The sequence below is a fragment of the Vipera ursinii genome, assembly GCF_947247035.1.
Source record: "Vipera ursinii genome assembly, chromosome: 1".
Lineage (NCBI taxonomy): Eukaryota > Metazoa > Chordata > Lepidosauria > Squamata > Viperidae > Vipera > Vipera ursinii.
In genome coordinates this window covers 7,407,320-7,432,668 of record NC_139512.1, presented here as the reverse complement: position 1 = coordinate 7,432,668, position 25,349 = coordinate 7,407,320, and the positions used below count along the sequence as shown (strand labels likewise).

At 43.6% G+C, this 25,349-nt stretch overlaps 2 protein-coding genes across 5 annotated transcripts in view; one reads left to right on the top strand and one right to left on the bottom strand.

Annotated features, from left to right (window-relative positions):
* Positions 1-12,454, top strand: part of UPF1 (UPF1 RNA helicase and ATPase) — a 41,785-nt gene extending 29,331 nt beyond the window's left edge. The window contains exons 20-25 of one of the 4 annotated variants that reach the window (XR_014492590.1): positions 5,331-5,412; positions 5,787-5,999; positions 7,463-7,680; positions 8,470-8,589; positions 9,941-10,387; positions 10,517-12,454. Coding sequence is in view for 3 of the 4 variants with exons in the window: in XM_083363186.1 (XP_083219312.1) it covers positions 5,331-5,412; positions 5,787-5,999; positions 7,463-7,680; positions 8,470-8,586 (630 nt within the window). In the remaining variant the exon portion in view is untranslated. Of the gene's footprint in view, positions 1-5,330; positions 5,413-5,786; positions 6,000-7,462; positions 7,681-8,469; positions 8,590-9,940 lie in introns of all 4 variants that reach the window. The other 3 variants (XM_083363186.1, XM_083363187.1, XM_083363188.1) reach the window with 3 other exon arrangements.
* A 1,264-nt stretch (positions 12,455-13,718) lies between these two features.
* Positions 13,719-18,913, bottom strand: GDF1 (growth differentiation factor 1; the record flags this gene model as incomplete). The annotated part of the gene is made up of 2 exons (XM_083350330.1): positions 13,719-14,733; positions 18,640-18,913. The coding sequence occupies 2 exons, from the start codon at positions 18,911-18,913 to the stop codon at positions 13,925-13,927; spliced, it is 1,083 nt and encodes a 360-aa protein (XP_083206456.1). The 3' UTR covers positions 13,719-13,924.
* Positions 18,914-25,349: the final 6,436 nt, after the last annotated feature.

The window sequence follows — 25,349 nt, the reverse complement described above, 5'->3', positions numbered from 1 at the left end:
CGATAATGAATAAACTGCCGTAAGAACTGAATTTGGAGAAAGCGACTAAGAGCCTTGGTGGAGCAGTGGGCTAATGCCTCCTTAAGTAACACCAGCTGCCTGCAATTAGTGCAGGTTCGCATCCCACCAGGCTCAAGGTTGACTCAGCCTTCCATCCTTCCGAGGTAGGTAAAATGAGGACCCAGATTGTTGGGGGCAATTAAGCTGACTTTGTAATAATGCCGCTTGGGGTGTGTGTGTGAAAGCCCTAATAAGCAGGCATATACATAGAATGAAGGCTACTGCTAAGCTTGTAAGCCGCCCTGAGTCTTCGGAGAAGGGCGGGATATAAATGGAATTTAAAAAAAATAATAATAAGAGTAGGACAATATTATCTCTGTATTTATTTTTCCTGTGTGGTGAATTTATTACAAGAGGTAGGGTTGAAAAAGGTGATAGCTAGAATCAGAGTAGGAGTTCATACGCAGCTGCATGGACGATCCCACTGGATTGAAAGTGAGGAATGCATATGAACTCATTATGAAAGTAAACACTGGAAGGTGAACATCTGGAATCAGGTTAAATGTTAAGGCAAAAATAATTTCAACCGGTAGTCTCTGATTGTAAAACTGAGAGCAAACAAGTCAAAGTGACGTAGGCTTATTTTTTTTAGGCTTAAGAATATAGGTAGTCCTCATTTACTGACCACTGTTGGGACTGGCAACTGTCACTAAGTTGCTTGTCTTAAAATGAAAAGTCATGTGACCGTGCCTGACTTAGGACAGCAGTTCTGGCTGTGGTCATTAAGAGAATCACCTGTGATCATTAAGTACAATGTCCCATGAATACGAATTGTGACTTCTAACTGGCTTCACCTTTGACTTTGGCTGTTGAAGGCAACCTGTGAAGATCACAAATGGCCATCCATTTGTAAATACCGGTATGTCCTGGTTGCCAAGTGACTGAATCGCAATCTTGTAACCACAGGAAAGCTGTGATAGCTGTAACTTTAAGGAGGACCGGTCCTAACTCTTTTTTCAGCGCTGTTGTGATTTTGAACAGTCACTGAATGAGTGGTCAAAAAGTGAGGGCTACCTGTTTATAAAAGTTGGAAAGTATGCTGGAGAAATAAGGGAAAGGTGATAATAAATAAGATTATTAAAGAGTGATAATATTTCAGTGACAAAAAAAATAGAATAAGTAATCCTCCTTCCAGTAATAGCATATAGTTGTGAAAATGGGGGTGGGGTTTTTGCTTAGTGACCCAGAGTCACTAAGAGTGAGTGGGAAGCTGTGCAAATTTTCTAAATAAATAACAATCAAACCCTGAGGGGGAAAAAAAACAAGCGGGAAGAGAGAGATCAAGAATACTGAGTCGATAGAATCGCCAGGCGTTAGGCTCAAAGCGAGGGAGTCTCTACCTTTGCTAAAAGTACCATGGACTGCAAGTCACTGAGCCCCAGATCAAATGTGAAGGACGATGCCTCTCTTGTGGTGGTGTCCTTAGACCAGGGGTCTTCAAACCTGGCAACTTTTAAGACTTGTGGACTTCAACTTCCCAGAATTCTTCAGCCAGGGCTGGCTGAGGAATTCTGGGAAGCTGAAATCCACAAGTCTTAAAAGTTGCCAGGTTTGAAGACCCCCTGCCTTAGGCCATGCAGTTAACGAACAAAACTCACACGCACTCCTCCAGTGTCAAGCGACAGGAGAGCAGTTGAAACGTAAAACGCAGCCAAAATCCCTCCAGAGCCACGTGCAGATTTGTGTATTTTGAAATGCACCCTGAAGCTCTGTTCCTACAAGATACACGAGGCCGTACAGAGGAGGGGTACAGACAACCTAAGGCTCACCAGCAATACTGCGCCGACGGCATTTGCTTTTGTACCACCTCACCGGTGCTAGACGTAAGCATGGGCATGTTTCATAATCATCTGCGTGCCCAAAGCAGGATCTAGGCATGTGACCCGGCAACCCTCCAAAGCTTATCAAGTCTGCTGACCGTTATCCCTCCCTATTAATCCACGTGAGGCGCGCAGTGCTACAAAGAAAAGGTCCTGCTCAGTGCTTTTTTTGTAAAAGAAAAAGGTGCCGGAACTCACACATGTCATACAACCCGCCTTGCCTATCCTACAAGGTTCCATCCAAAAACGGTCCCGGAACTCCGTTCTGAGCGTTCTGTGAGAAGAAAAGCCCTGGTCCTGCTAGAACTCTGAAGATGGACACTCAAGGCCCGGGCAGCATGGGTTGCCATCTCCTCTTCCCTTCCCAGTCAAACGGAAAGGGAATGTTTGCAAATGAATGACTGGCGCTAGGCAGCTGAGAAAAGAGGGTTTGCCCCAACACTGGCAACTTTTAAGAGCCATGGGCTTCATTTCCCAGAATTCCCCGGTGTTAAAAGATGCCAAATTTGGGGGGAAACCTGCAGTAGACGTTGGGTTACATCGCACAAATCAAAACTGATCACCTTGAAGCCCAGCAAACTTGATTGAGAAGATTTTAAAACTAGCTGGTCTGGCTTGAAGATGAAAGTCTTGAAATAAGGAACTCGGATAAAACTTGCGCAGGTTAGAAAGAAGCTCTTTTAACGAGGCTTACTAAAATTTAGCTCTGAACGATGGAAATTGCTTATGAGTTAGAGAGCCGATAGATTGAATTCCCCCAATGGGATCTAGCAGTTAAGAAATAGAAAGGCAGAACTGGAATGTGTGTTAAAATAACCGGTCTTGCCCAGAAATCTAAGTAAATAGGGGTAAAGAGAACATCTGGGCTACAACAAGAAGCAAATATAAGCCAGTCTGCTCTTAATATTATTATTATTATTATTATTATTATTATTATTATTATTATTATTATTATTATTATTATTATTTATTAATTAATTAATTAATTTTTTATACTGCCCTTCTCCCGAAGGACTCAGGGTGGTGTACAGGGCAATAAATATCAAAATATAAATACAAAAGTTAAAAAGAGTTAAAAAGAATTAAATAATTATGCCCAATATAATACAATAATAAAACTGTGTTAAAACTAAATCCAACCCCAAACCCATCAGACCAGGCCAGATTGTTCAAATAAATAAGTTTTTAAATTGCACCGGAAGGAGCGAAGGTCTTACACGCACTATATACTAAGGAGAGGTTCTAGGTAGTGTTCTCCAATTTTTTAAAAGATTAAAAAGTACAGATTTTTTCAAACAAACATGAATAGCAGTGAGGAAGAGGTCAAGTGGGTAAAGGTACTCTGGATCTGATTCTAACTTAATTAGAAGACTTGGCTGAAATAAAAAAATATACAAAGAGTGGGGGAAAAAAACCACCATTTAATATATATTAAGGATTGTTAAAGCTGCCCATAATCAGTTGCAAGATTTCATGACAGATGAAACAAGCGGGGGAAAAGACTCAGCTTGGGACGGAGACCCTATAAAAGAACATAATTTACACGATGATGATTCCAGTGGGTGGGGGAAGGAAAGACACCTGAAAGTGCAAATGTGGTTATGCAAAAAGCTTTGTGAAGGTCTCACAGAGAAGGCTGCTGATGCAGGAAGAATAGAAGGACAGGTTACCAGCAAGATTGCTTACCTGAAAGAGTCAACATTGTTTCAAGTAAGCTAAAAATCAGAATTGGCTGAGATTGCCAAAAGGTGCCAAGGACAACCTAAAGAGATTTTTGAGATACTGTATGTTTAAGCTGCTGACAATCCTCAACCACTACAAGCGATTACAAAAAGCAAGATCAAGGACTAGAATTGAACATTGGATGGAAAGAAACAGGCCGTGTTTGTTTTCTTCGAATAAGTTTAAATTTCCAGGCTTGGGTGATTTGTATTCTAAGGCAGTGTTTCTCAACCTTAGCTATTTTAAGATATCTGGACTTCAGCTCCCAGAATTCTCGCTGGGGAGTTGAGAAACACTGTTCTAGGGCATTCTAACCCAGTGGGATATTTTAAAATCAAGGAAATTAAAGCCAACGTTACCATACAGAAACCCTACTTTTGAAAGAGAAAACTCTCATAATTACATAAGCAGGGAGTTAAAATTATATATTTTTTAATCCAAGAAACATTTTACAAGAAATAGAATGTATGTACCTCAAGATTAAACTGTGGAGTGTTGGGGAGGTGTAATTTTCTCCTTAGTAATTCCTTGATTAGGAGACTACTATCTTCTTCTTGATCACTCAACGCAGTGTAGCACAACAAACACAAGGTATGAAAAGGATGACATGACAATACATCAAACACCTCAGAAATAACCAACAGACTGTTACAAACAGATGGCATCGCCGTAGCATGCAAACCAACAAAAGCCCTTGAAAACATCTTCAGTAAATCAAAAGAAGCAGTAGCCCAAGAAGAAAAATAAACAGGGATCATCTGCATCGTACATTGTGAGGACTGTAACAATTGCTATCTAAGACAGACCAGCAGAAGACCAGCAGAGTGCAGTCAGTAGATAGGGCAAAAATTCCACACAGATTCAACCGTAGTTTCAACTGGGAAATTATGAACATCTTGAATAGCTAAATACAAAAATGCTAGGAAGTTCAGGAAGTTTGGCATTCAGACAAATCATTAGACTACACAGAGATAAATAACATTTACGTGCTATTCAAAAGAGACGATTAAAAAAACAACCAAGAATGAAACAAAAATACCAGAATACATCCTGTCCATCAGGGAATACCCAGATAATCTGGGATTAACACCAGAAAAGCAATCAAGCGAAAAACTGTACTTTAATGAAGGAACTGCCAGGGAGAAAATCACATCCCCACCAACATTGGCAGGACAAGCTACCGTATGTAAACAGGGAGTGAATTTACTAGCACTGATGATGCCATCTAGTCGGCTAATGAAACATTTCTAAAAAAAAAAAAAAACCAAGCTCAGAGAGCATCAAGGACTCCACATATTCACACAGATGAATTCGGGCTCCGTGGCTTGGAAGAGCACCTTCCATTTCTGTTATACGATAAGTTTCCGCACAATCAGTACATTGGTTAACAAGTAAACATCTGCCTTAAGCTGATTCAGATCATGAGTCATCTTGCACAAAGCAGCAGGATGCATTTCCCATGTATCTTTACTAGCAAAATTCTAGCCCTTTGCAGAGCTGGGAGGCAAGCTGTATAGCAAGCAGTACATTGTAAATGTGTTCAGCAGTCCTGTAACGAAAGTTGTTTTTGTGTGTTTGTTTCTTTATTAGGCTTATATGCCGCCCATCTCACCTAGAGGCAAGAAGTTAGTCTTCTGTCAGTAGCTATCCCAGATGTTTGTAACAGAGCAAAAATAGTTCTCGTTTCTTCTTCTTCTTCATACATTTTAACTTTGCATTCTGTTTTAGGGAGCCCGGTTTATGACAACGGCTATGTATGATGCCCGTGAAGCTATTATCCCTGGATCAGTTTATGATCGCAGCAGCCAAGGTAAGATGTTTTAGCACTTTCTGTAATCCAGATAAGTGATACGTTGGCTCCTGAGCAAAAAAAAAAAAAAAAAAGCTAAATTCCTAAACTAGCCACAGCCTGCCTTACATTGTTGTGGTTGTTAATTGTTCTGATTTGTTTGGGTTTTTTTTTTAGCGAGGTTGCTTGCGAAGAGCAATTCACCTTTGCCCAGTGGATTCGGGGGGTGGGGATACATGCCATGGATTTTCCATGTGCCATTCCAAATCAAAACCTCAGAGGCAAACAGTCCCTTATCCCATTTTGCGCCAGGAGAAAAGGACCTGGGTAAAGGAAACATAATCGCAGTAGCTATCTTATCTTAAAACCGCTCAACTTTCTCCCCACGTTCTTAGGCCGGCCATCCAACATGTATTTCCAAACACACGATCAGATCGGGATGATCAGTGCTGGGCCCAGCCACGTCACCACCATGAACATTCCTATCCCCTTCAACTTGGTGATGCCGCCCATGCCTCCACCGGGGTACTTCGGACAGGCCAATGGACCGGCTGCAGGTGGGATGTTTGCAGGTGCAAATCATTTTGCTATGTGGCCACTAAGAAAAGGTGTGCAGGGTGGGAGGGGAATGAGGGGGTGGGGAGGGGGAAAAAAAGGATTGCAATTTGCAGCCTGTGGCAGATGTCATTAAGAAGTAGCATGTCTCTAGGCTGGTGTCTGTTCATCTTCTCCAGTATGCATGTGTATATTGGATCAATTGACTGGATTTTTTTTTAAATTCCACTTCAATCTGTGAACACTTGGCAGTATGCGAATACAAAAATTAAATACGAAACAGAAATATAAGAAAAGACAAACGCCATAAAATGAGGTCTCCAGCCTTGTCAAGTTTAATGGCTGGCTGGGGAACTCTGGGAACCAAAGTTCACAAGTCTTAAAAGTTGCCAACGTTGGATACCCCTTCCATAAATCACTGAAGGGCATCGCAACTCCCAATTCCCTCCAAGACGTAGTGGAACAATATGACATGTATGAAATAAAATATATCGTCAATGAAAGAGGTTTACTCCAAAATTGCACCATGCTCCATCAGCAGGCCCTTGTAAATGAGGCAGACTCTTAAATTTCTGGGCATCTGACTTGTTCTGATCTTGCTTATTTTCACAGCCAGAAAGCAACTCCTTTTATGTATTTGTCAAACAGCGGATAAGATTATCGTTGACAATTAGCCTTGAAATTGCCGTATTTGGGAGGGAGGTTAACAGTAGCATATTCTACTTAAGATCTTTGTATGTAACTTTGTTAAGGGGGAAAGGTAGATTTCTAGTTGGGAGTTTCTAGCACAAGGATGGGCAATTAATTTTCCCAAACTGAGACTGTTGTGGAGGGCTGAGCCAATAGGCTGATGAAGGTGCATTGGCATGCACACCTACACATAGGTAAATTTTAAAAAAATAGTTGCCTTCAAAATAAAAGCCATCCACGCGGGATGAACAGGGACAGTCAAAGGGCCAGAGGTGGCCAGGTCTGTTGTAGCATGACTAAGAGTTCCTTCACATTACATGTTTAATAGTTTCACGCGCACAGAATGGGATCTGTCCCAGATGTAGATATCACCTGCCTATTTGGAGGTCCAGTCTTGCCAAACAAAAGTTTTGTGTCTGTCTGTGTGTACAGGTAGCCCTCGACTTACAACAGTTCATTTAGTGACCATTCAGAGTTACAACGGCAGTGGAAAAAAAGTGACTTGGGACTGCTTTTCACACTTAACAACTGTGGCCGCAGCGTCCCCATGGTCACCTGGATCAAAATTCAGGCGCTTGGCAACCCGACTCATACTTAACGACGGTTGCTGCGTCCCTGGATCGCGTGATCACTTTTTTGCAACTGTCTGGCGAGCCGTCGGTGGATTCGCTTAACGGCTGTCTCACTAACGTCAGAGCTGCATTGATTCACTTAGCAACCAGGGCAAGAAACCAGGGCAAAATCTCAGCTAGAACCCAGAAACGTTGGGCTCAACTGGGGTCGGACGTCGAGGACTTGCAGTGTTGAGATTTGGTTGCCCTTGCAGGACGTGGGAACCTGAAAGGCAAAGCTGGCCGTGGGGGGCGACAGAAGAACCGGTTTGGGATCCCGGGGGCCGGCCAGTCGAACCTGCCCAACAGCCAGGCCAGCCAGGATGTGGCCTCCCAGCCTTTCTCGCAGGGCCCTCTGACCCAGGGCTACATCTCCATGAGCCAGCCGTCGCAGATGAGCCAGCCCGGCCTCTCCCAGCCAGAACTGTCACAGGTAACACAAAAGTGTGCTTCTCAGTTGCCGCTTGGGGGGGGGAAGGGATTCTGAGCCGGTTCCTCCGAGACGTAAGCACTCTTTGGGGAGGTGGCGGCACAAGTCTTCTTCGTTGAAGGCCTTTAGAGAGGTTCCCTCGAAAGGCAAAAAAACCATCTTTGCTTCCTGTGGCTGTGTGCGAGAAGTGTTCAGACTATTTACCACCCCCGTGAATGCTAGCTGTCCTCGTAACCTGACGTCTGAAGAGTACAGGATTGGGAGGACTGCCTCAGATTGTCTTGTGCCGAGTCATTAGGAACCTCCTCTGATCAATCGTTCATTTGAGAAATGTATTTACTGTCCGGCACAAGTGAGCTAAAGACTATAAGCCAGTGGTCCTCAACCGTGGCAACTTTTACGACTTGTGGACTTCAACTCCCAGAATTCCTCAGCCAGCTTTGCTGGCTGAGGAATTCTGGGAATTGAAGTCCACAAGTCTTAGAAGTTGCCACGGTTGAGGACCCCTGCTGTAAGGGGTCAGAATTGTGAAATATCCTTCTAGTCATCTGCTAAGCTGGTTCCTAAAACAGTTTTGAATCATCTCTTAGCCGTTTTAATCTCGAATTCTGCCGCTCTTCAGTCGCTTGTTTCCTCATTGTTTCTGTAAAATGGCCACTTGGGAAAAGGAACCTAAGTATGTCTTAGTTTGATCAGTATCTCTCACCTCGTGGCTCAATAGATCTTTCTGCGTGGGGGAAAAAAAAATGCTGATTTGGAATTTTGTTTTGTTTTTTCTCTCTCTCTCTTCAGGATAGTTACCTTGGTGATGAGTTTAAATCTCAGATTGACGTGGCCCTGTCGCAGGATTCAACTTACCAGGGGGAACGTGCATATCAACATGGAGTGACGGGGCTGTCACAGTATTAGAGTGTAAGGTGGTTTAAGGGGCGAAAATAACTTGATAGTTTCATCTCTTGCCTTCTCAGCTGCTCTGAATAGTCAAGCAAGTTGGCAGATTGGTATTTTCCTGGATTGTTTTGCTTCTTTTTGCTTATTTAAGATTGCTAACCTAGGTTGTAATACTCAACTAGAGAAGCTAGAAAGAGGCTGAGGGCTGTGAGAGAATAGCAGAATAATGGAGGTGGGAGGGACCTTGGAGGTCTTCTAGACCAACCCCCTGCTCAGGCAGGAAACCCTATATCATTTCAGAGAAATGGTTGTCCGATCTCTTCTTAAAAACTTCCAGTGATGGGGAGCACCCACAACGTTTTGAGGGAAGCTGTTCCACCGATTGATTGTTCTGTCAGGAAATTTCTCCTCAGTTGTAGATTGGTCCTCTCTTTGGTTAGTTTCCAATTCGCTTTGAGTTTTAGTCCCAAACTCAGGGGAAAAAAATTCCAAGATCACACAAAATTCCATTCCCCTTTTTTTCTTCAGATGAAATGCAACCCCGAGATTAGGTTCTGCTGAGAAAAACATCTTGCTTTTATAATATTTTTGAGATTTGAAAAAACAAAAACAAAATGTCTTTCTCTGTCTCCTAAGTCTCCATTTGGGAATCCCCCTTTGAATACGAATGGGTAAATTTATGTCTAATCAAATGAAGCATTTCGTATGAGGCATCATTCTGTAGTGAAGCTTCCTGTCACAACGTATATTCCATTGGAGCTGGACAGCCAATAAATTGACATAAATAAATAAATAAATATAGACAGTCTTTGAAACATTGAAAACCTTAATAAATGGGCAATTACCAATGTCTGTTGATCAGGCTATCTCAATGGAATTGCCATGGAGAGGCAGTTGCTTTTTCCAAATTAAGTGCAGGCAAGACCCACGTATCAATTGTTTCTATCATTTTGGACGTTTTTTATTAGGTAAAGTCCTTGCCCAGTTCTTTACAACTGTGAAAACAAAGAAACCTTCTACTAACAGCCTAGTTAGTAGATTCACTTCAGCATAGTTTGATTCACATATTTGGGCCTCTTGGAAGAAAAAAAAATCGAGTAATATGAATGCCAGCATATGAGAAAGTGCTACTTTGGAAGTGGTGGCATTGTCTTCTTGGGTTAAGATTTAACTCTAGTTTTACTAATTCATTTATATTAACAATTTATATGTTGTCCCAACCCATTACGGCTCTGGGCAGCGTTATGCCAGTGACAACATATTGTTATGGATCAGTTACGCTCGTTCATTGGAAGTACCTCCCATGAGAAAACTTTTCAGGAATTTAACCCAAACCTTCAGATGTTGATGACATTCTTCTTCTCTCCTTTAGGTTGAAGGAGAAGAGCTAAGCTGACGTGGAGCTTAGTTCAACAGCAATTTATTCAGGGTAATAAAAATAAAATAAAATGGATACCTGTTTTCCACTGCTAAAACTGAAGCGACTCTGTGAGAGCAACAGGAGAGAGAGAGAGGGATAAAAAGAGAGTAACCAACGGAGAGGAGAAAGAAGAGCAAGAGAGCGAAAGAGAAAGAAGAGAGCCCACTGCTAGGTCACTGAGGCAAGGAGACTGACCGGAGAGATGGGAAGAGAAGCACCGGAAGACCCGACTGGCACCTCAACTGGGAGGGAGAACTAACTCGCCCTGGAAGAACTGAGTGGCCAGCGACGTTCCCCGTCCCCTGCCACCAACACACCCACTGGGAAAAGAGAGGAAGGGTCTTAGAAGAATCATTTCGTTCCGTTTGCACTGCGAGCAGGGTTTCACAGTTAGAACAGGTGGGGAGAGGAAAACACCCATCTCAGAGTTGTTCATGTACCAATCTCCGGGTTTTTTGTTTTATTTTGTTGGGAAGGAAGGAAGGAAAGAAGACCTGTTGGCCTTTTTTTTTTTTTTTTTTTTTTTAGGAACAAGCGCACCATCCAAGAGAAAAAAAAAACACGTCCTGAAGCTTGTGGGGAAGCCAGCTGTGACTGGGTACCCGACTCTGAGATGCGTGGGTTTTGCTGTCCAAAAACCTGGCTTTTGAGCCTCGTGCGGCTTCGCCCACAGTCCGAATGGGCTTCTTAACGGCAAGATGGGATGGTTCTTTTTTTTTTTAAAGAAAAAAGAAATTAATTCAAAGAAGCACTGGATATATATTTTTTTTTTTTGAAGTTTTGTCTCCGAAATTTAGTAGTGGACCTGGAGGAAAATCCTTGTTTTGAGATGCTTAAAAAACAACAACAACAACCCCATAAAAGATACACATACACACACATATATATGTATCTATATCTGTATGTTTTAACGCAAGTTAGAATACCGATCTCTTCTGTGTGATTTCAGTCAGTCAAACTCTTCTTCTTGGGGGAGGCGCATCTTTGCAAGGAAGCCGATGCATCCTGCCAGTGCAGTGGAGAAATCAGAATGGTGGTGTCAGTTTTAATTGGTTCCTGCCTGGGCTCTTCTCTGGGCTGTTGGTTTAAGCTGCGTACGCTTTACAAAAGGGAGATGTGTATCTTGTGCCCTTTGGCCCCTGAGAAAGAAGAACGCTGGGATTGACCTGCTTTTTTTTAAAAAATTAGTTGCTGCCGACATTGGGAAAACTGTAGTGGAAACAGGGGATTATATTGGTTTTGAAGTAAAGCTTCTCTGATGATATATTGAGATAGTTTGGGGAGGAAAAGCAGGCAGATATTTTAAGGGTGGCCACTCTGGGGCAAATCCAATCTTTGGCATGGAGGGTATTTTTCTTGACGTTTTATATAGGGAGCTATGGAATGAGCATCAGAAGTTTAAACGAAGCTGGAGACCAGGTGAAGGTGCAAGACCCTCAGTCAGGCTCCTTTGATTTATCATTTCAAATCCCAACTGGAAAAGGACAATTTATTATTATTATTATTATTTTTTAAAAAACCACAAAAAAGTCACCTTGGCTCACCGCAGAAAGCATGCATTTCTGCATTTAAAAATGTGGAGAACGCCTGGCCTGTTAGCCTACAATTGGTTTGATTTTTTTCTCGCCACCAAAGGTGGAATTCCTTTATCCGAGACAAGTTTCACCAATTGCCCAGTTGTGTGATTTTTTTTTTTAAAAAATCATTTTCCAATTAAAGGGCTCTAAGCATCCGTTTTTAACTTTTTGTACATGTTGAGGACTCCCCCACCCTAGCTTTACATGAATGAACTTTAGAGCCCCTACTTTAAAAAAAATAAAAAATTGGACATTTGTAATGTTCATTCCCAATTTTGCCCTACTGCCCTGCCACCCCCCCCAAAAAAAACCCCTCAACGTTATGCAAGAAAGCCTATTTGGCGCCTTTTGCCCGTTTAGCATTCCCTGGGCCTTCCTTTATATTGCAGGTTTTGGAAGGGGGGGGGCACATGCATTGAAAATCTGCAATTGTTTTTATGAATTGAAAAGGTCTCCAGAGTTTAGACTTCTACCATGTGTATGGGAAAGGCCACCTGCCTGCCTGAAATGTGGAATCTTTATTCCAACTGTTGGAGAACTGCTTGTTAATTTCTTTTCTTCTACCATCCCCTTAGCTGTGTCGCTGTGTAGATTTTTGAGCTAGACTAAACGCTTAAACCTCTTTGTGCAATGTGATCCATTAAGTAAATGTAGCTCCCTGCTCCCACTATCTTCCTTACTCCTTCCCCTTCCCTCCTCACATTTCACTAGGTAGCAATGCTTGCCTCTTCGTGATTATTTTTTCCCCTTTTGTAGCGGTTATAAAAATGCTGAGTTTCAATGCAAAACCCCACCAGAACATCAGTGCTAACGCGGTGCTGATTTTTTTTCTGTCTGTTTTAAAACCTGTTTCTCATCAAATTAATAAAAAAAACGCTTGCATTCTGTGCCTGGGGACTCGAAATTCTGATGTTATTAACAAGTATAGCTATAAACCTTTCAGCCAGAACACTTCAATATTATGCACAGACACATTCATCTTACATCTTGTAAATTGTACTGGCTTTTGCTGATTACCCTCTTAAGAAAGATTTAATAGTGTACTGTATTCCTGCAACCAGCACACGGGAGCAAATGAACAAGTTTATCTTGCAATTGTGCTGGAAGCTGGGACAGTATTTCTTTAATCTGTATCAAATGTGGCCACATCTAATCAATTTTTTTTTGTTAACTAGGGACAACTACAGCATATGCCATGCCTCGTTTTATATTTTAAAATCCAATCCAGTCTCATTTCCAGCAAGATGCTTGTCCGTGCTATGTTTTAGGTAAATGTAAAGGTTCCCCCGCACATGCGTGCTAGTCATTTCCGACTCTAGGGGCCGGTGCTCATCTCCGTTTCAAAGCCGAAGAGCCAGCGCTTGTCCGAGGACGTCTCCATGGTCATGTGGCCAGCATGACTAGACGCCAAAGGCGCACAGAACGCTGTTACCTTCCCACCGTAGTGGTCCCTATTTTTCTACTTGCATTTTTACGTACTTTCGAACTGCTAGGTTGGCAGAAGCTGGGACGAGTAACAGGCGCTCACTCTGCTACGCGGCACTCGGGATTCGACCTGCCAAACTGCCGACCTTCTGAGTGACAAGCTCAGCGTCTTAACCCTCTGAGCTATGTTTAGTGGTTTGTAAAAGGTGGTGATTCTGAATCCAAAAACGTACCTCTGCATTTCTTGGTGGCCCTCCACAGCTAGCATTGATATTTCAGACGTATGCTCAGTGTTCCATGCAGAATTAAAATCAGATTATGATGACTGCTAGCTTTAAAAAATGTATGCAGAAGAAGCCCTTGATATGCTGATATCAAATACTAAGGATGTGCCCAACACAGAAAGCTTTGACTTATCAGCTGTATAAGAGCAACTGGTTGGCTAATTTATTAGATTATTTGTCTGGTCTAGCAAATTCTTCCCACATTCTTTTGATAGGCATAGTCCATAGTCTTATTTTAGAAATCAAGCAATTTGGTTTGAACAAACAGCACAAGATTCACAACCATTGTTTGTTTATTTAATCACCAAGATCATTGATAAAAGTTTTTAAATCAATCGTACAAGGATTTAAAATATATTATTTTTGTAAAAACCAATTTTGTTCATTTTGGCCCTAGGAATAATTAACAAATTACTTCGCTTACATTTAAAAGTAGATAAAAAGTAAGAAATAGCCTCCCTGTAAATTCTACACAACTCCAGCTATTTTTGACAAAAGCATTTTGCATCCCACTTGAAGACCCCACAACTAGCCACTCATAAGCAAGGAGATCATGAACTACATGACCACAACTGAACTGGTGACTCAAAGATACAGCAGGGAGAGGTTGGTGAAACAGCAATTGACCAAGGAGAATCTGGTGAATCAACTCACCGACAGCCACACTCATCCACCACCATATCCTCATAATGTCTCAGCACCACATTGTCACTGTTGTCATAGTATAGAACGGAGATTGGGGAAAGGCGGACTGGGACACAGCAAGGCTGAGGGGTCTTTTTGGGGTCAAGCGAATGCACGATGGTTTGCAAGATGGCGTGGTTAGTGCTGTTGAGTTCCTCGGTCAGAGGGAAAGGGCATTCGCCAAGGCAGTAGTTGGCCATGTAACCCTGAGGAGCAATGATCCAATTCCCCCAACCGACTTCAGTGAAGCTGATGTACAACCGGCGGGGTTTGCAAATGTTGCTGGCAGAGACTGGCACATAGTAAGTGCTACGCCTCTTCCTGGGGCTTTTGCACTGCCCGGGAGTGAGGGAAACCACCAACAGTGAAGTGCTGACCATGGAATCAAGACTGGAACATAAGCTGCTCTCGGTCAACGTCGGGAGGCTAATTTCAAGGAACAAGCCCAAATTCATAGATGGAGTCTGCCATTCCTTTGCCACTTTGGTCAGGTTGAAGACAAAGGACTTGTGCAGGTGGACGAAGGATTGCTCCACCAGGAGTTGGCGGCTGTAAGGATGGGTAGACATGCCACGCAAGGTCATCTGGGGAGCCCGATACAGGCTTAACTCAAAGGGATGAACTGAGCTGGAACTCTGGTACTGGTTGTGGCTGAACTGAATCTCCAGCTGGGCCAGCATCAACTGTTCTCCTTCTTCCAGAGCAGAGAAATTAAAATATAGCCGTTTTTGCAGACATATCCAACTCTGGGGCTCTTCTTGGTGGATCAAATGTCCTAGAACGGGTGTAGAAAATCAAAAGCACTTTAGGACCATCAGAATGTTACCAGACAGGAAGCATTTGGGCTAAGGGGAAAAGGGAACAACAATGCCATTCACTAAACATTTAGGACCAGAATTTTATTTATTTTTAGCGCCTTAACATTTGTAATCAGTTTTCTATCTATCCCAGCCTACCACAGAGATGCAAAGTCATTCCTGGGAGGAAGAAGAAAAAAAAAGAAAAAGGAAGAGATCCATTGTAAATATACAGATAATCCTTGTTTAGTGACTGCCTTGTTTATTTATAAAATTTATAGGCCACCCTTCTTACCTCAAGGTAACAATGGTTTAGCAACCATTTGCAGCTACAATGGTGATGAAAAAGCAACAGGAAGGTCAGAAATGGCAATAATATTGACTGCAGGAGGCTGCAATGGCCAGGACTTTGACCACTCATTTAGCACTGTTGCAAGTTTGAACTGGCACAGGGCAAGGTTATCTGTCCTACCAGGTTGGATAAGGTGGGCATGTTCCTAGTCCCTTTTGAGGGGAGCTAGTAAGCTTACCTTTTCCTTGACAACCTACAGTATGAAACACCCACTGTTTTTTTAGCCTTCCATAAAGTTTTGAAGACCTGGCTGGTCCTCCCAACGCTCGGATAAGAGATTATATGACTTGGCCCCAGGCCCAGGTTTTAGTTGCTTCTTCCTCTTTTTAATGTGCTTAGTTTCATAATTTTACCATGATTTTTAAAAATGTTTTTAATTTTGATTGGGAGCCGCCCAAGCCTGATTATAAAATGGGGGGTCTATATAAATGTTTTAAATCAGTAAGTCTGAGGAAACTCCTTAGGCCAAGGGGTCTTGAAACTTGGCCCTTTTATGACTTGTGGACTTCAACTCCCAGAATTCCTCAGCCAGGCACGCGTGCCTGGCTGAGGAATTCTGGGAGTTGAAGTCCACAAGTCATAAAAGGGCCAAGTTTCAAGACCCCCGCCTCAGGCAGAAATACATTTGACTGGCATACCCCAATAGCCCCTACAGCTAAAATAACCTTCAGGTGGTGGTGGGGGGAAACATATGTAAAATAAGGTTTCAAAATGTTGGAAAATTAAAATACTGCCCAGAATTCATGAGCTTGTGAATCTTCAGTCATAGCATGCACCTCTCCTCTGTGCTACACATAAACAGACAAACTTCTACAGTTTTTCCAGGAGGGAGGCAGCTCATCGGATCTCCAGTGGGTGGGATTTCTAAAGTGTGTGTGTGTGGGGGGGGATTCCTGAAAAAGCCCACTTCCAAGATTTAATTTGTGGCAGGCGATCTCACAGCAGGGCTGGCTGGGGAATTCTGGGAGTTGAAGTCCACACCCGTGAAAGCTGCCAAGGTTGAGAAATGCTATCACAGCCACCAGGTATAGTAGCCTTCAACCACCATTGCTTGCCCTGCTACAATTTGTTACCAGCTGCAGCTTGCAAAGGGTTGGACTAGAAGACCTCTGGGGTCCCCCTTCCAGTGCTATGATTCTATGTTCTGTGTCAGGGATTTCAAACTTGGCAACTTTTCAGATTTCTGGACTTCAATTCCCAGAATTCTCCAGTCAGCATGGGGAAGTTGCCAAATTTGGAGGCCCCATTCTATGTACATCACAGGACAATAATCCAACTGGGATGTGACTTAACATGTCAGAGACCTTATTACTCAAGTACAGGTAGTCCTCGACTTATAAGCATTTGGGGTCACATGATCCCCTTTCGCGACCTTCTGGCAAGCACGGCAAGCTCTACTCCGCGAGCTGCATTGGCTGCCAGTTGCCCTCCGGGTGAAATTCAAGGTGCTGGTGATGACCTATAAAACCCTACATGGCTTGGGTCCGGGGTATTTGAGGGAACACTTGCTGCCGGCATCAAACGCCCTTCGCCCAGTGCGCTCCCACAGGGAGGGTCTGCTATGGGTTCCGCCGGTGAGAGATTGCCGGCGGGTGACACCCAGGGATAGGGCCTTCTCAGTGGGAGCGCCTGCCCTCTGGAACCAGCTGCCGGTGGAGCTGAGGACTGCCCCCGACCTCCGATCATTCCGCCGGGGCCTGAAGACCTGGCTTTTTCAGCTCTCGGGCCCAGACTGAGGAAGAATTTTTAATTTGGGGTTTTTTAACTGACTACAGGGTTAATTTAATACTTTTTAATTTGTTCTTAATTTTTGTATTTTGGATTTTTAATTCCCTGTAAACCGCCCTGAGTCCTCAGGGAATAGGGCGGTATATAAATATAACTAAATAAATAAATAAATAAATAAATAAATAAATAAATAAATAAATAATTCCCGCAGATGCTCTAAAGCAGGGGTGGGCAATTATTTTCCCAAGGGGCCACATCCAAAATTGGGACTGTTGTGGAGGGCCGAACTAATATGGCCACCACTACCACAGATCAGACAGGGACAATCAAAGGGCTGGATGTGGTCTGCTCTAAAGGGCATAAACCAGGGGTAGGCAACCTCGGCTCTTTTATGACTCATGGACTTCAACTCCCAGAATTCCTGAGCCAGCCATGCTGAGGGGAAAGGGAGAAGTTTCCAAGCTGAGCCATGCTGGCTCAGGAATTCTGGGAGTTGAAGTCCACGAGTCATAAAAGAGCCAAGGTTGCCTACCCCTGCATCTAGAGGCTTACCACCAAATAAAAGCAACACAATAAAACATTAACATTATAAATATTAATGTTAAAATTGACTTTTAAAAAGATGGCAAGGAAAGGAGGGAGCAAGATGCACCCAGGGAGGAGGTGACTGTGGGGATTTTTTTACTCTTTGGGATCTCAAAATGATAATGTTGGGGGAATAGAGAAATAGTGCCTCTTCCAAGTATGCAATATTTCTCTATATTTTTTAAAAAAATACCTTACTGGTAGGAATCCTATTTGGAAGACTATTTTGAAATGTAGATTAATTCAGTTTAGTTTAATTTTCCATCCCCCTCCCCATTTTCTCCTTCTTGTTAAGTAAAATGGTTCAAAAGATTAGCAATTCGATTGTATTACAAGGCATTATTTTGTCACGTAGAGAAATATATTGTTGTGGGGTGGTTTTTTTTTGTCCACTTCTTCCCCACCCCCACCCTTTGTTTTCCTCTGTGTTAATTCTTTACACAATCGCCCGTTTTTCTTAAATGCCACGGCCGCTTCATTCAACACCCACACAAGTTGCAATCAAGTAAGCATTCGAACTGTAACTTTTCCAAATGCAATCATTTTTTCCCCCCGTACCCAGTAATTTTCTCGGAAATAACTGCTCCAACCCCAACTCAGGAACAGCTGAGATGCTGCCCCGCTATTTCTAAGGGCGATTGACCCTCATTATTTTGCTGGGCATTGATTTTCACGAAGCGCATTGCTCGTCAAGACAAGGAGGAACTAGCCGGAGAGAGAGAGAGAGAGAGAGAGAGAGAGAGAGAGAGAGAGAGAGAGAGAGAGAGAGAGAGAGAGGGAGGGAGGGAGGGAGGGAGGAAGGAAGGAAGGAAGGAAGGAAAGAAAGAAAAAAACGGGGGACATGTAAATTTAATAAATAAGGAGCTATCTTTCTCCAAACGCGCGCCTGGGCTGCCTCTAAATAAAACCTCAGAAAGAAAAGATCCAGCGGTTCCAAGTTGTAGTGATCGTACTCGGGGTTAACCCTGGGTCAGTTTCTGGTTGATCCGTGCACGGATTCGGAGTTGAATGAGATTTAAAACCAAACCAAACCAAAAAAAAAAGATTCACACGTTCCGGCTTAGGAACGAAGACGCATTGCGCGCGCGCGCGCCCTCTCCAAACGCTTCAGCTGCTCCTTGGAGTAAAAAATAAAAGCCGGCGGAGAGTCGAGGAGGAGTTTAAAGCGCGCTCGCACGTTTCGCAAATCCTCTCCGATTCCGGTTGCCCCGATCTTTACCTTGGTCGGGGAATAGCCGAATGACGTTCCCGGGGACTTGAAATTCCTCCACCCAACACGGGTTCCGGGACTCCTTGGACGCCTCGCTTCTTTTCTGGAACATCTTCCAAAGCCAAGGCGGCACCGGGGCGGGCGATCTGGGGCTGGGCCTGGCCTTCAGGCCCAGGGATCTCAGGAGCACCGTTTCCTGGGGGTGCAACGCCGCCCCGACCCCCGGGAAGATCCAGAGCAGCACGCCGAGCCCCACGAGGATTCCCAAGCTCAGAGATCCCATGGGAGAAGCGAGGGTCTTTCTAGTCCGGAGAGGAAAAGCCCGGGGCGCGCTGGTTGCCTAGGCAGGGAAGGACCTTCCTGGGGACTGGAGGGAAGCCGACCTGAGAAAGGGGAGGGGAAGATCCAGCCTTTTGAGCTTTGGAGGTGGGACACCCACCCCCCACCCACCCCACCCCCGTGGTCCAAAGGGCCTCTGGGGAGGAGCAGAAGCGACCCTGAGGCAATAATGGGCAGACCTCCCCCCTCAGCAGGGATGGCTTTCAGGTAAGAGTGGGGAGGAGGCTTCCTCTGATGCCCTCAGGCCACGAGCCACCAACAGATAACTCTTTAGCTACCAAGGTCCATGGAGATTCTCAGTCATCCAGGTCATGGTTATCCCAAGGGTGCTTTTTCAGGAGGCAACTGGACTTGGAAGATGTTTCGCTTCTCATCCAAGAAGCTTCTTCAGCTCTGACCGGGTGGTCAGTCTTTAACTATCAATGTAAAAAAACACACGAAACAAACCTTAATCTTTGAAGATGGGGTTTCGAGTTGGAAGGGACCTTGGAGGTCTTCTAGTCCAACCCCCTGCTCACACCGGAAGCCCTATACTATTTCAGACAAATGGTCCTCCAAGCTCTTTCTTAAAAACCTCCAGTGTTGGAGCACCCACAAGTTCTAGTGGAAAGCCATTCCATGAATTGTTCTCACTGTCAGGAAAATTTCTCTTTAGTTTTAGGTTGATTCCCTCCTTGATTAGGTTGCACCCGTGGCTTCAGAACAAGAAGCAATGGATAGAAACGAATCAGGGAGAGAAACAACCTCAATTAAACCACCATTAACCCATCAATCATAGTACCTATTTAAAAATGCTTTCCGTAGGGTTGGCCCGTGGCTATGTGCTGACACCACATGGGCCCTTTCCTTGGCAAAAAGAGTGTTGGCTGGGACCCTGGTGTTGTCCCAGCCAGTTACAAAAGCAGATTAGGAAAGCATGTAACCAGGATGCAAGGCTTGGATTTAACCTTGGTGCATTACGTCCATGGGGATTCTCAATCATCCAGGTCATGGTTGTCCCAAAGGTGCTTTTTCCAAATGGAAACTGGACTTCCTTGGTTGTTTTTTCTTTGAAACTGTTTCACTTCTCATCCAAGAAGCTTCTTCAGTGCAGAAGAGATGTGAAACTTTTCAAAGAAAAAAAAAACAAACCCTAAGAAAACTTGGTTATTTGAGCTTGCCGGCTTGGACTGAGGGATTGGGATCTTTTTAAATTTTTAGAATGTGTTTTACTTGTTAGGGCTATTATTTAATTTAATTTAAACTTTGCATGTTGTATATTGTATATTGTGTTTTAATTGCCCTGTACACCACCCCGAGTCTTTTGGGAGAAGGGCGGTATATAAATCCAAACAAACAAACAAACAATAAATAATAAATAAATAAATTAAGTAAGTAAGTCCAGATGATTGACAATCTCCGTTTAGACATAATACACCAAGGTTAAAGCCAAGCTTTGCCTCCTGGTCACATGCTTTCCTAACCAAGAGACCCCAATATACGTTTGGGACTTCTTAATTTTCTTTATGGCTTGGCCAGTTTGTGACCAGTGCATCCTGTGAAGAGTCTGGTCTAATGATTAAGGCACCAGGCTAGAAACTGGGAAGCTGTTAGCCCCACCTTAGGCATGAAAGCCAGCTGGGTGACTTTAAACTAGTCCCTTTCTCAGCCCAAACCACCTTACAAGCTTATGGGGAAAATAGGAGCAAAGAGTACCAAGTATGTTTTGCCACCTTGGGTTACCTAATAAAAATAAGGTGGGAGGAAAATGAACCTGGGTCCAGTGTCTGATGTGAAAATAAAGCCTTTAAAATGCTGATGAAACCTTTGAAGAACTTTGAAGCTGGTTTGTTTTTTTGTTTTTGGAAATGCAGAGTGTGCTTGAGGCTGTTGCTTTACTTTGCAAGTTGCTGGCTTCCTGCATTTATCTTTCATTCAGATAATCTTAAAAAGAGATTAGATAGGTTACATTGAGGATCCTGGAGGGATAATAAGATCTTGTGGAAACTTTACACCCTAATAATGCTATGATTGGATTAAGCGTTTGCAAATCGCAGTCCATTTAGATATACAGAACATCATCCTGAAGAAGGAATAATTTACATACGTACAGTTGTGGCAGAAGTGTGCTGCAGTGAACGTTGATTTATTGACTAGCTAGAAGATCATTGCCATTTCTATACAGGCCTTTCTTCCTCTTTTTCACAACAACAACCACAGTAGTTTCTTTACAACCCTGACCTTGCCTGAAGGGGGAAGTACATCCATTTGCATTAGAAAGGCCGTTTTTGCCTTCCATTTAGCTTTTGCTGAACAAGGATTAGAGACATTAACAAATAGAAAGGGTTTAACCCACAGCAGTCCTAATTTTTATATTTCTATTTTTTTTATCATATTGTTAAGCCAAACCTGGCCCTTTTATGACTTGTGGTTTTCAACTCTGGGGATTTCAATTCTGGGAATTGAAGTCAAGTCATAAAAGGCCCAAGTTTGAAGACCCCTGTTATAAGCTGTCCAGAGATGCCCCAGATAACGAAATGGGCGGTATATAAATTAATTAATAATTATTAGTCCTACGGCAGGAAGTGGTAACCTGAGATTGCATCGTAGCTCTCTTGCAATATTGCTTCCAGCTATATTTTTCTTCAAAGGCTTGACATCATGAAAAGTGAAAACTTAACCTCTAAAAATGGATCACCCCAAACTCAAGAGAAAAATAAAGTCTCCCGTTTCATCTGGCCATGTTTATCATTCCTCCCCCCCTCCCCCATCTTTCTAAAAAGAAATTAAAACATCCCTCTGCCCCCAGATGTTCGCCCAAACCGGCCAGTGACTTTCAGAAACTTGGCTGGTGTCTAAATCACATGTAGTTTAAGATTTCAAGTAAGGAAATATTGCATCTGGTCCTCCATTTTCCCCCCTCACAAGTATCCTATGAGGTAAGTTGGAGGAGGAGGGAAGGAGGCAGGTAGCTGAAGTTTCTGCAGCCTCTAGGGTTGAGGACAGATTGCAACGTGCACCTCCCATTTCCTAGTCCAGCATCTTTTCTGATCCACCTCACAGCCTCTGAAAGGAATTCTTGCCCACCTTGATGTCTCCGGAAATGCCATTTTGAGGCCTCCCCCTTTCTGGGGCCATGAATCTTCACATCCCCCTGATGCAACCCGTTCCCATGCAAAAAAAGTGCCCTAGTTATGCACTTCAAAGCCCTTTGCTGCCGTAATCTTGCAGACTGCGAATTTGCTACTCCTCCACCCTTTTTCATCTAATCTATCTTACCTAACCTTTGCAGACATCAAAGTCAGGATTTTTTTTCCATCCTGTGGAAGTCTCACCCCACCCCCAAAAAATCCTGTTAACCTCTGCCCTTGGGGCCCTTGTGTGGTTCTGCCCCCAAAGCGTAGTTGCAGCCAGCTGCACCAGTATTTTGGGTTGGTTGAAGGGGCTGTGGAGGGATGCCAGTTTTGTGGGGTTACAGATGTTCCTACCAAGTCACAGAGCTTATGTGATCTATTGGTGAAGTAAGAATGCTTTTGAAAAGTCTTGTGTTCAGGCATGAAACTCTTTGGGCCACTTCACAGGGCTGATGTGAAGATAAAGGCAGAGCAGGAAAGAACTTTGTGCCTGAGCAGTGTGATATATCCAAGCATCAGCTGGATCCAGCGGCGAAGATGCTCCAGTATGGTAGAAATGAGGAGATCCAGGTTGAAGTCCCTCCTCCAACCTCAGGTGTTCATTGGCTGATTTTGGGACAGTCCCTCCTTCTCATCCAATCAGATGTAGTAGGGAAGAGGGCAGAGGATTCAAATCCTTCTCAAGTACAGGTTAAACTCACACATTCAGCACAGCCTACCTCACAAAACTGTTGCGATAAAACACACACACACACACACACAATCTGCCTTGAGCTCTTTTTAAAAAAAATCTAGGATATGAATCGTCTATGGAGATTCTCAAGTCATCCAGGTCATGGTTGTTCCAAAGGTGCTTTTTCCAAAAGACAACTGGACTTCCTTGGAGCGGTTTTTTCCTTTGAAAATGTCTCGCTTCTCGTCCAAGGAGCTTCTTTAGTTAAGAACTTTAAAACTGAAAAAGCTTCTTTGGATGAGAAGCAACACGCCCCCCCCCAAAGAAATCCAGTTGCCTTTTGGAAAAAAACAAATTTGGGATAGCATGTGAATTGAATAATTGTATCACTTGCAAATGTTGCCTATGATGGGTGCAGAGATGCAGCTTTGGTTGCACCATATTGCACTTGTTTCAGCCTTTGGAAACATTCCAAAATTTTATTCATTTCCCCCCCCCCCCATCATTTTCCAAGTGTAACACTAACATTCTGCCATTTTAACCTCTTAGCAGCCCTGTAATGGGGAGAAACTGGGAGAAATTCCATAGCTGTGGGTAAACAAATGTTCATCTTTAAGCACAACTCAATGCCTTCATGCTGACAAGAGCATTCTGGTGTGAAAGGGGAAATTCTAAATTCTAAGTATGGCTTAAATCACAGCAGATGGCAGCAATTTCATTGGTTGCAAAAAAAAAACCAACCCAAATGTAACTATCTAGGTTAAAAACCTAGCTGTTTGAAGAAAAAAACCCCCAGAAAAGCAATGGTAAACCACTGCTAAAAAACTTTGTATTTTGGCAAGCGTGATCTTAGAGTCTTTCCCTTTTAAAAATCATACTGAACTATATATACTTGATTCATTTTAACTGCGTGTATATTCAGTGGAAGCAGTTAATTCTTGGCCTTGCTGCGCCCACGACTTTTTATCTGTCCCCTTCCTACCTGCCTTTGCATTAAATGTGGGTCATAGCCCGTTATGTATCGGGAGTCCTCGACTTATGACCATAATGGAGCCTGACCATTACAGTTGGAAGTCATGATGACTGTTAACTGAAGCATCCGTGTAATCACCTCAATTACGATCCTTCCATCTCTATACTCTCCCTGATGAGGTCATTAAATGAATGTGTGGGTCATTAAGTGGAGTATGGGGTACCTTGGGGAGGCCTAGTGCAGGCCTTGCTCTGGGCTTCCTCCATCCCCAAAAATCCCGTGCTCCGCTTCCCTTGATCCTTCCCTTTGGCGGTCATCACAGACCCGTTGGGCCTGCTTCTCATGCCACTGGGCCCCATACCCAATTCAATGTGGCTGCCTCAGAAATGGCAGTCACTTTCAGGATCACGTCATGAGGCCCAGCAACGGAACCGCCTGTCCTCCTTCCTTAAGCCCAGCTCTGGAGCTCTTTAAGTTAAGCAAGGGAGAGGGTGTGGGGCCTAGTAGGATGGGAAGCAGGCCCAAGGCCTGTAGGGATCTGGTGTGGGGGGAATAACGGGTAGGCAGGAAGGTGCTGTGTAGCATCTGCTACGGGCAGTTGTAAGAGAAAAGAACTGTGTGAATGCTGCAGTGGCTATTAACATTGGGACCAGCTTTTAAGTCACTTTTTTATTGGGGGGGGTGTCCATTGTAACTTCGATGGTTGCTAACCGACTGGTTGCAAATCAAGGACTATCTGTATGTCTGCATGTAAATTATATATACCTATTATATATAAATGGTGTAATTTACAAAAAAGTAAAAAAAAAGGAATGCGAACTATCTGTCCCTGTTGTTGTTGTTAGCTGCAAAGTCGTGTCCGACCCATCGTGACCCCATGGACGACGTTCCTCCAGGCCTTCCTGTCCTCTACCATCTTCTGGAGTCCATTTAAGCTCACTCCTCCTGCTTCAGTGACTCCATCCAGCCACCTCATTCTCTGCCGTCCCCTTCTTCTCTTGCCCTCAACCTTTCCCAGCATTAGGCTCTTCTCCAGTGAGTCCTTCTTTCTTATCGGTGGCCAAAGGATTTGAGTTTCAACTTCAGGATCTGGCCTTCTAAAGAGCAGTCAGGGTTGATCTCTAGGATTGACCGGTTTGATCGCCTTGCAGTCCAAGGGACTCGCAGTCTTCTTCTCCAGCACCATAGTTCAAAGGCCTCAATTCTTTGGCGCTCGGCCTTTCTTATGGTCCAACTTTCAGAGCCATACATTGCAACTGGGAAGACCATGGCCTTGACTATTCACACTTTTGTTGACAGGTTGATGTCTCTGCTTTTTAGTGTGCTGTCTAGATTTGCCATGGCTTTCCTTCCCAGGAGCAAGTGTCTTTTAATTTCTTGGCTGCAGTCCCCATCTGCAGAGATCTTGGAGCCCAGGAAAATAAAATCTGTCACTACCTCCATTTCTTCCCCATCTATTTGCCAGGAATTGAGAGGGCCGGATGCCATGATCTTGGTTTTCTTAATGTTGAGTTTCAACATTCTATGACACTGGAAGATGAGCCCCTCACTCCCTGGCCTATACTTTTATTTCCTAGAATTCCCTATGGACCTTCTTGAAAGGTAAAATGGCGTAGGTGAT